At 41.4% G+C, this 14,884-nt stretch overlaps 1 protein-coding gene across 6 annotated transcripts in view; it reads right to left on the reverse strand.

Annotated features, from left to right (window-relative positions):
• The window catches only part of Golga1 (golgin A1), a 50,333-nt gene that overhangs the window by 16,032 nt on the left and 19,417 nt on the right, over window positions 1-14,884 (reverse strand). For all 6 annotated transcript variants that reach the window (XR_004387984.1, XR_004387983.1, XM_032903239.1 and 3 more), the window contains 7 exons: window positions 13,769-13,897; window positions 13,143-13,312; window positions 12,562-12,673; window positions 6,535-6,660; window positions 4,340-4,435; window positions 1,374-1,469; window positions 80-229 (listed from right to left, as the gene is read on the reverse strand). Coding sequence is in view for 4 of the 6 variants with exons in the window: in XM_032903239.1 (XP_032759130.1) it covers window positions 80-229; window positions 1,374-1,469; window positions 4,340-4,435; window positions 6,535-6,660; window positions 12,562-12,673; window positions 13,143-13,312; window positions 13,769-13,897 (879 nt within the window). In the remaining 2 variants the exon portion in view is untranslated. The remainder of the gene's footprint in view (window positions 1-79; window positions 230-1,373; window positions 1,470-4,339; window positions 4,436-6,534; window positions 6,661-12,561; window positions 12,674-13,142; window positions 13,313-13,768; window positions 13,898-14,884) is intronic.

Consider the following 14,884-nt stretch of genomic DNA (forward strand, 5'->3'; position numbering starts at 1 on the left):
TCCCCAGCCCGAGAGGCACCACTCTGCTCAGCTGCAGTGACAAAATGCTCCTGAGTGTGCTGACTCCCACTCCACTCACCATTCCCTGCTCGGAGGCTATCTGGTCAGCCGCCCGTGTTTGTTCCAGAGCTTCAATTTGGGCCTCCAGTGTATGGATGCGCTCCCTGCAATGTTGCTCCAGGGCAAGAACCTGCTGTTGGGAAAGGTTGTTCTCTTGGTTTGTAGTGATCTGCAGTAAAATAAAGACACTTAATGAAAGACACAAAGATTTCAGAGGCAGGCCATTTTCTGACTAACAGAAACTATCCTTTGACCTCTGCTATTCTAGTGTGGGTTCGAACTCCTGCATGTTCTACATATTGCTGTTGGGTCTGGCCTGCCCTGGAACTGAAGCCTGCGTTTGTTCTGATACCGCTGGCACATCCTTTATGCATATGCTGAGCATCACCCTGTCTTCAGATATCTGCCTCCATTGCTACTCGCTGCATCTCTATGGCTGAGGTTTTCCAAGGGGAGGCAAGAAAATGAAGTGGTGAAGAGCAGAGCTATGCATGAGACAGACAGGAGTCTTGTTACCTCTATGTCCACCTCCTCTACTGGATAAGTATGACAGACTATGCCAATTTACTAGGTATACTACAAGGACTAAGTGAAAAGCATTCTGCAGTGCTAGAGAGGCCACAAACAGGAAATCAGTGTTGGCTGCTTTTTCCCCCTAGCTCCAATTTATTTGCTCACTCAGGGTGTGATGGCTGTACAAATGCTTCAATCCAGTTTTTGGGCTTTTGAGAGCATCTCACTAAGCAGGCTTGGTTGGCTCACTCTGAAGACCAGGCTGGCCTTGAACTCAGAAAGATCTGTCTTGGGCTGGAGAGATGGCTCAGCGGTTAAGAGCACTGACTGCTCTTCTAGAGGTCCTGAGTTCCCAGCAACCACATGGTGGCTCACAACCATCTGTAATGGGATCTGACGACCTCTTCTGACCTGTCTGAAGACAGCGACAGTGTACTCACATACATGAAATAAATCTTAAAAAAAAAAAAAGAAAAGAAAGATCTGTCTTCTTCAGCTTTGCAAATGCTGGGATTAATGAAATGTGTCACAACACCCAGCTCATCCCATTTCTTGTTTTCCACACCTCTGACTGAAAGCTAAGCTTTGAACTTTTGAGGACCCACAAAAGGGGAGGGTCCTTAACAAAAGCAGATGTTGGGGGCAAAAACTACCAGTTAGTCTATGGCTCTGGGTAACACTGACCAAGGGTAACCTCCCCATCCCTCGTTCTGTTTATGTTGAACACTGTTGTGCACATCTGGGGCATCTGCAAAGGTGCTGATGGTAAGCACTGGAGCCTGCACATGGTGAACACTTACAAGCTTCAGGATCTGCGCTTCCTGGCCAGCCACAACATCTCTACTCTGGCTAAGCTGCTCTTCAGCAGCCTGTAGGCTCTGCTCTAGGTCCTTCACCTGAGGAGAAACAAGCATTCTTTGTCTTTCTGTTCACAAGAAACTGGGCAGGTTTAAAGCATAGCTTTAAAATTAAAACCAGAAACCCCACCCCTCAAAAAAGGTGGGTGGGTGGGGACTGGAGAGATGGCTCAGTGGTTAAGAGCACTGACTACTCTTCCAGAGGTCCTGAGTTCAAATCCCAGCAACCACATGGTGGCTCACAACCATCTGTAATGGTATCTGATGTCCTCTTCTGGTGTGTCTGAAGACAGCTACAGTGTACTAATATGTAATAAATAAATAAACATTAAAAAAAAAATAAAGAGAAAAACAAAGTGAAACAACAGACAAAAAAAAAACGTTAGAGCCAGAAACAAGGTGTAGAAGCACACATGCCTATAGTCGGAGCACTCAGTAGGCAGATGTTCAAAGCTATCCCTCACTACATAATAAGCTTAAAGTTAGGTAGCCTAGGCTAAAGGAGACTATATTACAGGAGGCCATGTGTGGGTTTGGTGCATGCACATTTACATTAAATGTATATATAAATAAAAAAGGAATACGCCATTCATCCCAGCAGAGGAATGTAGATTCTTGAGTTTGAGACCAATCTGGTATATATAAGTTATAGGTTAGTCAGGGCTATACAGTCAGAGCCTTTATCAGAACAAACAAGAGAGGCTGGAGAGATGGGTCAGTGGCTACTGGCTACTCTACCAGTAGTTCAGAAGTCCCAGGGCTCAATTTCTAGCACTCAAACGGCAGCTCATAAAGGGCCATAACTCCAGTTTTAGGGACTCTATGGTGCCCTCTTCTGGTCTCTGCAGGTACTCGGGCCTGCATATGGTACATGGACATAACCCATAAGCAAACAAACCAAAACCCATTTCCCTCAAAGAAAAACAAAACAAAACAAACAAACAAACTAAAAAACAAAAATCAAACCAGAACAGGTAAGGCATGGCAGTTCACAGAAGAAACTTTAGCACTTGGAAGGAAAGGGGTTTTATTCCAAGTTTTAGGCCAGCCTGGGCTACACAGTGAGAAGCTGTCTAAAAACAAACAAAATGAAAATAAAATAAAATTCAACCAGAAAAGAAGTTCAACTCGGGGACATAGATGTCTCGGTGGTAGAAAGAGTGCCTAGAATGAATAAGGTCCTAGCTTCAATGCCATAACACACACTTACATAAACCTATATTAGAAATGAGTAAGAGAGCCCCGAATCTCTCATTATACACCAGTGCCACTTTACTGTGTTTTCTTTAAGTCTTTATGACTTTTTAGAATAGTTTGTATACAGTTTAAACAAGCTGTCATCCTTGCCCTCCCTCAGGTCTGAGATTATTATTTTCTGAGTGGTTTCTGCTCTACTGACCACATGCTACAGGACCACCTGCAGGTGCTTGGATTGTATTACATTTTTATTTATTTTAGATCTTTAAAGTTTTGCTTATTGTGTGTGTGGTATACATATGAGTACATGGATGCACACATCCATGCTGTAGAGGTCAAAGAACAACTCTATGGAGTTGATAGTCTCCTTTTACTCTGTGTGGGCTCCACGGATCAGACCCAGGTTGTTAGGATGATGAAGCAGGTACCTTTACCTGCTGAGTCATCTTGACTGTCCTCTTTGACATTCTTTTCAATCTAAAATAAAGCAGTCATTAATGTCTCCACACAAAACTGTCTGGTGTGGTTTCAATAACTTCCCTGGGAAAGAATCCCAGAAGTGGGATTGATAATCACAACTTGAATTTGTACTTACTTAGTCCACATATTCTGAGACATATACCACCAACACACTGATAACATACTATGGAGATACACTGGCAAGGGTAGAGATAATGTATTCAAAAAACTCAGTATGTACTAAAGTTAGGTCAGTGACAGTGAGGAAGGGCAGACTATTAAGTAAACAGTGCTGGGAGATGAGGAAAGCTGGATTCTTACTGAATACTACACATGACAACAATCTGAATGTGAAAAAGAATTTTACTATGTGGACAAAATTATACAATTAATTATCTCTGTGACTTAGAAACATGAATGGATGACTTTAGAAGCAGCTTCAGACTACAGAGGATAGAATTGATATCAAACTTCAGAATTTCTGTTCAGCAAGGGCTACATACACAGACTGACTGGTTCAGGACTAGCACTGATGAGATTAGAAAATAGAATATGAAACAAAATCCTATAACCCTAAGAAAAGACTGAAACCAGGGGTCGGGGATTTAGCTCAGTGGTAGAGCGCTTGCCTAGCAAGCACAAGGCCCTGGGTTCGGTCCTCAGCTCCGGGGGGGAAAAAAAAAAAAAAAAGAAAAGACTAAAACCACCAAAGAAAAATAGGTATAGGATATGTAGAAAATTCAAAAGTAGAAACCTCAGAGGCTAACAGGAGGATGAAGCAATGGAGAAAATTCATTAATAATCACAGCAGCAAACACAGTGAACCATCACTTTACATTCTCTAAACTGGCAAAAACAAGACTGTGTAAGATCCATGCTGGAAGATCAGAGATGCACTTGGAGGGCTGAAGTGATGGCTCAGTAGTTGACAGCATTGACTGCTCTTCCAGAGGACCTAGGTTCAATTCCTAGCACCCACACGTCAGTTCACAACTCTAACTCCAAGATATGACACCCTCACATAGACATACATGCAAATAAAGCACCGATATATATATAAAATAAAGAAATAATTAAAAAAAAAGAAAAGAAAAAAATATAGTTGGGGGGCCTAGAGTGGACAAAACGACTACCTCAACACAGCAAAAACAGTTCTTTTGAATAAAGACACTCTGACCAAGGAGCTTCTTAGCTAAATCATCATCCAACCATGTTTTACACATAATAGCAAATATTGGGAGTAAAGTCAGTACCCGAGTCTCCAGGAGGTCAACTGCCTTGGTGTGGCTGTTCTTGGCAGCCAAGAGCTGTTGCCTAGTATCCTGTAGTTTCTGTTCAGCCACAGTTTTCTGTAATTTAAAAGATAAATAAGAGGAAGGGGTTGTTTCCACATTTAATGAATATTTATTGATGCTATAACATTTGTGCTAGGCACAAATATATAAAACCATCAGCAAAGTAGGCATAATTCACATATCATAGATGACACACAAATAAATTTGGCAGTCTTTTGTTTCCAAGGCTGGGACACATGACTAACAACAAAAGCATACACTGGAAGCCAGGCATGGTGGTGGAAAGCATTTAATCCCAGGAGGCAGAAGCAGGCAGATCTCTGTGAGTTCAAGGCCAGCCAGAGCCACATAGTAAGACCCTATCTCCAAAAACACACACACACACACACACACACACACACACACACACACACACACACACACACACACACACACACACACAAGCTTGCTGTGTTCAGAGAACTACAGCTCTTCAGAAGTCTATGTGATGATGGGGCTTAGGTCAATGAATTAAGTCTGTGATGTTCAGCAAAAGGGTCAAATAATGAGGAATTCTTTAGTGTTGCAAAAAGGAAGTTTTACTTTAGTTTGTAGGCAGCAATTTTTCAAATGGATCTTTCAAAACCTGGCATTAACTTTACTGAGGAGGCTGGCTAAATGTGAGGTCTTATTCTAGATCTGCTAATGTCAGAATTTCTTAAAAGGATTAGAGATATATGCTTTAAAACTCCCAAGTAATTCCTCTTTACTATTTAATAATAGTTGATTATGGCACAATAATAGTTATTATAATAATAGTAATACCTATTATGCTCCAATTTTTATTATTTCATCATGGCTGACACGATAATAAACCCAATTTTATAGAGAAAACAATACAAAGAGATTAACTGACTAGCTTCAAGTCAGTGACTAGACACAAGATACAAACACAGAAGCTTGCCTCTAGAAACCAACTTACAAGTTAGAGTCCACCTTGTATGCAATGCAGATGTTTAAGGAATTGTGGACGGTGTTCAAAGGAGGGATATGATCAGAAATACAGTTTGAGAAGATTAGTTTCACAGGAGTGACGAGAGCGAAGGAGATTCTGGTGTGGTGTGGCCTGGAGACTTCAATGCACCTGTAGATAGTGCTTTAGGAAGCTCTGCAGTACTGCAGTGGCTGGAGAGCAGGAGAAGCTTGGCTTGACAGACAGTGGAGTCTAATCTAGGACAGGCTCAGAGCTCATGGCTTTGACAAGTTTGCCATGATGAGGCTAATCACTAGGCTACAAAGAGGAGAAAAAGTTTACCTCTACTACAGGGGAAGGTGAGTTGGCTCAACAGCTCCCTTAGCCAAGGTAAACCTATGATGCAAGGTAGTTTTTGCTCAAGCTAAAGGATTTCATAATTTTCTTTGCCAGTAGAAAGAGGGGAAAGGGAAAGTATAGGGAAGGGAACAGGACAGTAAGACAAGACAGCCTGGGTAGTATCAGTCATCATATAGTCAGGATGCAATCTGTCCTTACAGCCCTGCAAACAAAGCTCTCTCCTTCTCTGAGAAATAACATAGGAGACATGAAGACTGGTTTTTGTTTTGAGACAGGGTCTCATATAGCCTAGGCTAGCCTCAAACTCACCATATAGCCAAGGATGACCCTAAACTTTTGCTTCTTCCTTCTATATTCTGGAATTAGAGACATGCACTTCCACTCCTGGTTTAATACAGTGTTAGAGACTAAATCCAGGAGCTTGGTACATGTCAGACAAGCAGTCTAAGAATTGGGACACACTGTCCGCCACTATAAGGCTATTTCTGATTGTTTTTTAGAGACAGAGCTTCTTTGTGTAGCCTTGGCTGTCCTGGAACACTCTGTAGACCAGGCTGGCCTAGAGTTCAGAGATCTCCTGGATTAAAGGAGTGTGCCATCACCACTGCCCAGCTAAGGTTATTTTTATTTCAATCCAACGTTGAATAAGCCAAGTACTGTGCTACGTGCCTATAGTCTCAACTACTAGGGAAATTAGGGAGAAAGAGGGCTTTATTTCAGTGTGGGGCCCAAAAGAGCTATACAAAGTTGCAGAGAACTTCCATGTAACCCTCCAGATCAGAAACTCAGAACATGTGCAATCCATGCCTTTCTAACACTGGCTAGCGCGAGCAGACATTACCTCTTTCAAGAGTTCTTGTACATGATCTTCTCCTGATAAATCCTGTTCTAGTCTCTTTTCCAAGAATGTAACCTTGTCTTGTAAATGTGTGATGACTTTTTCTTTTTCTTGAGTTTCAGCATTGACCTGGAGGGGAAAGCAGAGTCATTCTTTAAGTCCTCTTTAGACTATATGCCCTCTTACCTCATTAAAGAAAGGAGACTACCATGGCATGAATCGAGTACTAGGTGAAGGCACCTAGTGCAACAAGAAGCAAGCATGACTACCAATGTAAGCACCTGATAGTCTGATAGAGGCAGCAAGGCAATCATATTAAAGAAGTTCCCAGTGTCCCTGAAATGATCTATAGAATCACACTCCTAAGGCCCTGGATTCAATCCCTAACAAGACAATAAACAAACCCATAAACCAGAAAACAATAATGATATTCTTGGAAACTCAAGAGCTGGGTCCAGAGGGATAAAGCTAAGATAACCGCTTTAAAGACATCAAGAGAACTTCTGAAACAAATGACAGGAACCAATGGGCCATAGTGAATGTCACAGCTCGGCCTCAGAACAACAGTGACACTTCAGCCTGACATTCTGTCAATGAATGCAGTGATGATGGTGACAGATCAGGAGATTGTTCTTTTCATCACCACCAATCATCATACGCTGTTCAATGTCAGATCCAAGAATCCAGGAAGCTTTGAATACACAAGCATGAAGATCTGTGGCGGTCCTTCATCAACTGAGGACGCCCATTCTTGTCTCCTAACAGTACAGGTACCCAGACTTCAACTCATGTCTTCATGTAGGAAGAGTCTGAAGAATGGATGCACAACCCACAATTTAAAAAGCTTTTGTAAAGATTAAACATTATCTGTTGCTGTCCAAAAATTTACAGGTACAACGCCCCCCCCCAAGAAGTCTGATCTATGGGAGTAAAGATGAATTACTCACAGAACTAACAACAAAGCAACACAACCATCCTGTAAGCCATGGGCATACAGGGTGCTTGAGAAGTGAAGGCAGCAGGGAATCTCTAAGGCGCTCGGACTAGGCCTCCCAACAGGCAAGTACAGGTGCATACAGGCAGGAGAGGAAACAGCATTATGGGTAAAGAGCAGTGTGATGGTTTCTCAAGTTGGCATAATCCAAAATAACCTTTGAACAGTTTCAGCGAGGGGTCATCTACATCAGGTTAGTCTGTGGCATGTTTGTAGGGGGACTGTCTTGATTACATTGATTGATATGGAAATCCAGCCCAGTCCCTGGCTTGAAATCTTAGACTATGTTAAGTGCAGAGGGGTCTAAGTACAACTGAGCACGCATTCTTTCCTCTCTGCTCCAGGCTATGGATATAATGTGACAAGTGGATTGAAGTTCCTGCCACCTACATATCTCCTCAATAATGGACTGGTGGCTTGAGTAAGAATGCTCCAATAGGCTATCATGTTTGAATGCTTAATAACCAGGGAGTGTAACTATTTGAAAGATTACAAGGTCTAGTGCATGCCTGCATGCTATCATGCTCCCTGCCATGATGATAAACATCTTAAACTGTAAGCCAGGCCCAGGCTTTCTTTTGTAAGATTTACCTTGGTCATAGTACCTCTTCATAGCAATAGATCACTGACTAAGATAGACTGTAACCTAAAATAAATCCTTTCTCCCTTAAGGCTGTTTAGTGGAACAGATAATACAAAGAGCTAAAACAAGTTAGTTCACCTGGACCAGGAAACTGGGTGGAAAAGGCCAGAAAGGCTGATGATGAGGTAAATTGCAATATTCAGAAAGTGTATAAGGCAGGAAAGATGAATGTTAAGACAGTAAGGGAAACAGCTTCACTCAAACCTCTCTCATTATAATGCAAACCTGTATAATAGAAATACTTGCAAGAAGCATGGAGCACAACAGCAGTGGCTCCAGTACGCAAGCATGCATAAGCATTTCCCAGTATCTCTAGTCCTTACAATCACTGTTTACTGTGTCTATGCTACAAAAAACCAGACATCTCTCAGCAACACAGTGAGGATGCAAACAAGCCTGCACTTGTTCTACTGCATAATAATTTAAACGTGAGGAATACTATGGTGGCCCACTCCACTGAAGACCAGCCATCCTATACAAGTTACTGTGTTGGTCAGGCAGAAGAACATAAGGCTGGGGTCAGGGTAAGAGTCAGTGGCCCGGCTCCACTTAGTCTTCTTATGGATCTCATTCTTACAATGCTTTTGGTTTGGCTGTGCTACATCAGGCCTTTCACACCTGGGGCAGACTAATGAAACTGTTACAAGAAACAATCTCTGTGGCTAAATCTGCTTATTTTCTAAGTCTTCCTCTTCATCTACTCTCTAGCCATACCTAAGCCTCACACGGATGAGCCTAAAATAAAAGTTACTCTAAGATTGGGGATACAGAAGTACGGTATAATGGTGCATGCCTTTAATCCCGGCACTCAGAAGGCAGAGGTAGGTGGATCTTTGTGAGTGGAAGGCCAGCCTGGTCTACATTGTTCCAAGCCAGCTAGAGCTACAAAGTGAGACTCTGTCTCAACAAAACAAAACAGCAAGGTTTAGAATACTTACAGCATGATTTCATTTATATAATAGCAAGAAGGATGAGAACAAATGAAGATACTGTATAGGAAGCAAATATGGTAAAAATATAAAATAAAGCATGAGTTAAAACAATCTATAGTTGTGCTAAATAACAGTTATCATTATTATTTATTTTGTTTTTTTGAGACAGGGTCTCACTATATAGACACAGGCTGGCCTATGCCTTCTGAGTGCTGGAATTAAGGAGTGTGCACCACTATGGCCAACTTGTGGTTATTTCTAAAGCGAGAAAGGATGAGTGGAACAGTGAAGGACACACAGAAGCCTGCAGAGAAATACTGTTCTCTTAGCCTGAATTATACACAGGGCATCAACAGTTTATTACATAGTTTACCTCACCCTTACTCTTATAAATCTGTAAAGTTTATAAAGTCCTATGTGGCTATTAAGAACAACAATAAAAACCTACTCTCACGACCTTGGTACTAACTGACCTTCCTGTAATGTTCTCTAAGTAATGACTGGTAGTATCAGCGACTCAGACACTCAAGCCAGGAACAAAGATATTCAGTTTTGTTAGTCCCCCAGCATTTCTTCAGTTTGTCCAACCTCCACTCGCCATTACTCTTAGCAATGCTACCATTGTTATGCTGCTAAGTCTTACCATTTGAATTCAATGGCTGGGACCCACATGGTAGAAGAAATGACTCTTGAAGGATACCCTCTGACCCCCACATGTATGCAATGGCACATACAATGCAAACATATGGATAAAAATAGAGGGATGGAGAGAGAAGATAGGGTAAGCAGTCCTTAATAATTGTGCTTTGCAAAGGCTTGTCAGATGATCCTGGGCTGAAGACTGATGTTCCAACATTCTGAGGAATTAGGGGGCTGTCCAGGTAGTCAATTGTTTACACTTGACTCCTACTATTTGAGAAGATATGTTTAGTGCTTTCTATATACTCGGGTAATGTTTAATTCGTTTTCAGATTTCTGACGTGGCTGAAGACTACTTTTAATCTCATAATCAAACCCAAGTTGTTTAAAATTGAGCGAGAGGTTATAGAGTGGTTATATAGGTCTTCAGATAGCATTACAGGCCAAAATCTAAACATAATGTAGGGATAGAATCATAATTCTTTAATGATGGTAGAGTACTTTATCTAATTGACAAATATGATAGACTGGAATGTCATTTGTATATCATAATGTGTAATTTACATGATATGGTTTGTTTTTTTTGGAATTGGACAGAAAAGGTGAGGTGTAGGGGCAGTTCTGATACTAAGGTCCTGTTCTCCAATTGGTTCTTGATCTGTCAGTAAAGAAACCATGGGCCAATTGCTGGGTTGAAGGAAAAGGCAAAAGCCAAGCAGGCATGTGAGGTCTGAGGAAGAGTGGTGGTCTGTGGCCACTCCTATAGGCATGTGGTCAGGGATGTTTAGCACAAAGTTGCTAAGGTGGGAGGTGCAGAGATAAGAATATTGCTAAGAACACAATATCTTCCAAGTGGGAGATGATAGCGCCCAGTAATTGTGCCAAGAAGGCAAGTTGAAAATGAGCAACCTGTGTGTGTATCCTTTATCCATGAATTCAAGGGAAACTGGGTGGGTAGCGTGGCCTCTTCCTGGAGCTTAGGCAGGGTAGCAAAAGCTACATGCTACACTCCTCCAAGTCTTTAATGTGCCAGTTCTTTTACTTGTCTCAGGGTTTTCCTGACTGAGATTCTCTCTGCTCATCCTTCCCTTTCCAACTCCATCAGGGTATCATCAGGTATCACTGTTTGAAGGAGGCATTCAGATCCCATGAGGAGATCCGATCTGATGGCCTGTACAGGCTCCCACTGCATCTTAAAGACTTCCTTCAGTGCACTTATCAGAGTTAGTAATTATACACTGACATTATTACTGGTAAAAATCTGTCAAACTTTTCAAGACGATATGGCTCAGTAGGTTAAGGCACATGCCAACAAGCTGTACAACCTAGTTTGAAATAAACAACTTTTTAAAAAAGATTTATTTATTTTATGTATAAGTACACTGTAGTTGTCTCAGACACAACAGAAGAGGGCATCAGGTGTCATTACAGATGGTTGAGAGCCACCACGTGGTTGCTGGGAATTGAACTCAGGACCTTGGAAGAGCAGTCAGTGTTTGTAACCACTGAGCCATCTCTCCAGCCCCCATAAACAACTCTTTAAAAAGAAAAAAAGAAAAAAAAAGGGAAAAAAAGTAAAAAGGGAAAGGAGGAGGTCATGTCTTCCACCTTCTATCTCTATATCCCTGGATGGGGCTAAAGAGATGGCTCAGTGGTTAAGAGCACTGACTGCTCCTCCAGACTTCCTGAGTTCAATTCCCAGCAACCACCTGATGGCTTAGAACCATTTGTAATGGGATCTAGGATCTGATACTCTCTTCTGGTGTACATGTAGACAAAGCACTCATATACATAAAACACAAACAAATAAACCATATATATTATATAAAGGGAAATAAATAGAATAATTTTTCATGGCAGATGATATGGCTCAGTAGGTGAAGGCACATGCCAACAAACCATACAGCCTAGTTTGATTCTTAGGACCTAACCAGTGGAAAGACAGAACTGACTACTGTGGGTTGACTTCTAATCTAATCTACACACAGATACACAGACAGACAGACAGACAGACACACATACATACACACACATAAAGAATAAAGAAGAGTCTTTCATACTTGGTTATTATTGTTCATCTATCTATTCTAAGAATTTAACACAGGCCTAAAGTTTTTTATACTGAGCAATACATTTCTTTCAACCAAATCAGAAACAAAAATAAAAATGATATTAAGTCCGAGGAAAATTCTGGGCATGTCAGTGACTGTTAAACGTTCTTCTACTCAAGGTCTATTATATAATAGTTTAAGACATAATATTTTTCTTCATGGAGTTAGGGACTGAACTCAGGGCCTTATACTAAGCATGTGCTCTACAGCTGCACTAAATTCCTTAGCCCATAAGACATGGTTAGAACAAACAAATCACATGCTTTGCTTTATATGGGTACCGTGGCACATGCTTTTAATTTTAGCTACTTGGGAGACTGAGGTTAGATAGTTCTAAGTTCTAGACCACCCTAAGCAACTTAGACTAATCAAAACCAAAATAAATAAATACTATGTTTTGAGAATTCCTGTTAGGATACTATTTTCTTTTCCCTATTCACCTCTTCCACTTCTTAAAAAAAAGAAAGAAAAAAAAAGTAAAGAAATGGAGGTCTTACATTGTTTTCAAAGCCAGTCTCAAATGCCTAAGCCTGTTTTAGCTTTTAAAGTTCCTAGACTACAGGTATATAACACCACATCTGGAAATACCATGTTTTCTGTTCAGTAACCTGGGAAGCGAGTAGCTGCTCCCCATGAGTACCATTGGGCTAGAACAGGAAGTGGAACCTGTGGGACACAGGAGGAAGTCCCTGTTCTTGCTCCTGATTTTACCTTTTGTAGGTCAATGGAAAACTGCTGGATGATCGCCTGGAGCTCTTGTTCCTTTTGTTCCAGGACTACAATCTTATGTTCTGCACCTGCTTTTGAAGCTGTCAAGTGGTCTCTTCATTAAAAGAAAGCAGACAATGAGCAAATTTTGATATTTCCTCTATTATTCTCCAAAGGAAGAATGCACATGACTCCTTACATTTCAGGCTGCAAGTGTTATTACAACCACACTAAGTTTATTTATCTTTGTGAAAAGGCTCCTTGGCTTTTAGAAGCAGAAGCAGGAAGACCACCCAGGTCTAAGCAATGAATTCTGTCTTTGAGTACTCAATAACTTACAACTCAAGTCAGATTGTACTGCTTAGCAGGACTAGAATAAACTTGTGCCTATGCAGGGGAGGGAGAGAGAGTCAGTGCTGTGATGAAGTAGAGAGCCTGAGGCCTCGGCATGTAAGGCTAAATCCAGAAGCCATGAATCCAGCACTAAGATAAAGAAGTTGTGATGAGCAATGGGGACACGTGGGTGGGCTTTAGCAACGCTACACCAACACCTCTCCCAAGGGCCCCACAGACCAAGCAAGAACCTCTGTTCTTCCAGCGTTGCGCAGTGTCTCTGCAATTCTTGTAGTCGCTGGCTTAAGTCAGATGACAACTGATTAGAAGTCACCAATTCCTCCTGAGTACGATTAAGGTCCCTGGTTCGTGCATCCAATTCGTGCTCCATCTTCCCTAAACATTCTTCTTTTTTTAAAAGCTGATAAGAAGACATAATGTCCCATTAGGCCACAGCCAAGAAACACACTTTAAACAGATGATCCGACCACTGAAGAACTTGCTTCACAAGCTATCTGAATTCAATCCCTGAATTCCATGCTGCAAGGAGAGAATGGATTCCTGAAAGTTGTCCTCTAACCATAGACAAGCTATGGCATATGCTTGCCTCCCCCACCGCCCCCCCCAACACAAAGAGAATGACATTTTTGTAGGATAAGAATTGGGCTGCATGTATAGTTCTTAAAAAAAAAATAGAAGGTAAAAAAGATACATTTCAAATAGAACTTTCCTACTTTGAATAAACCTAACATGTTGCAGTGTGGCTAACATTGGAGACTATAAGGTGTTTCCAGTCTTGCAAGTGGTGATCTCTTGAGGCATACAGGCTCACTGCTCATTAGTACTCTTACTGAACTTCTACAACCGAAACACCTACCATGTGCTTCACTTTGCTGATTTCCTGTTGCTGGAAACCCTCTAACTCATCAATTTCATCTCTCTTTTGAAAAAGGCTCAAGCTCTGGTTCTTTACTTCTTGTAGCTGAGATGTTAGAAACCTTTTTTCCTATAAGAAGAAGACACCAGCTTAGGCAAGTATTAGAAATCTGTACTGCACAAGCAGAACTTTTAAAATTAGCTTTTAAACTGTGTAACACACACACACACACCTGCCACAACACATGTGTAGAGGTCAAATGAATAACTTGTGGGTTCCAGCGATGAAACTCAAGTCACCAGTGCCTTTTCCCATTTCTCCAGGCCCTAGCTAGACATTATTTTGGGACAAGTTTTGCTATGTTGCAACTAGCTGTTCAATGGTCCTAGGATATCACCTTTGTTTAGCCAAGAGGCTCTCCTATCTCCTCAGCACTAAACCTTGAGCAATGTTCTGGTTCCTCTAGTTTTGTTAGGCAGCATTCCCAATGTGGCTACAGGGTCAATCAGGATCAACTACCAAACAGATAGCAGAACCAATTTACTTGTGAGGTAAAAGGCACTAAAAAGAGGAAGAGATTATAAGAAAAACCCTCTCAAAGTATCCATCTGAACCAATAGTCCAATGGAAGTTTAATTTTTTTGGTCATGGGATTAAGGAAATCAAGGAACACCATGTAGTCAAAGTTGAGGAATAAACATCTGAAGTATACTCTAACATCATTCTTCCTGTTCCCAAGTGCCACTCAAAGTCAGAGGGTACAAAGCCCAGTTAATGCAGAGGCATCAGCCTTTGAGTAAATAAGGAAAAGGATGAGGGTAGAGAGTACAACAGGAAGAGCCAAACAAACAATACCCAGCATGCCCATTCATGAGGAAGAAGAGGCAGGCTACGGAAGTCATTCCAGTCTCCTAGTGTCCTGCTTTAAGGTACTACCATAACTAGTACTGAAAGCTGGGTACTGGGGAGAATAGTCTCATTTTGGCCCAATATATGAGATTTATGTATTTATTTATTTATTTTTCTTTTTTTCAGAGCTGGGGACTGAACCCAGGGCCTTGCGCTTGCTAGGCAAGTGCTCTACCGCTGAGCTAAATTCCCAACCCCATGAGATTT

This window comes from Rattus rattus, chromosome 5 (assembly GCF_011064425.1).
Source record: "Rattus rattus isolate New Zealand chromosome 5, Rrattus_CSIRO_v1, whole genome shotgun sequence".
NCBI lineage: Eukaryota > Metazoa > Chordata > Mammalia > Rodentia > Muridae > Rattus > Rattus rattus.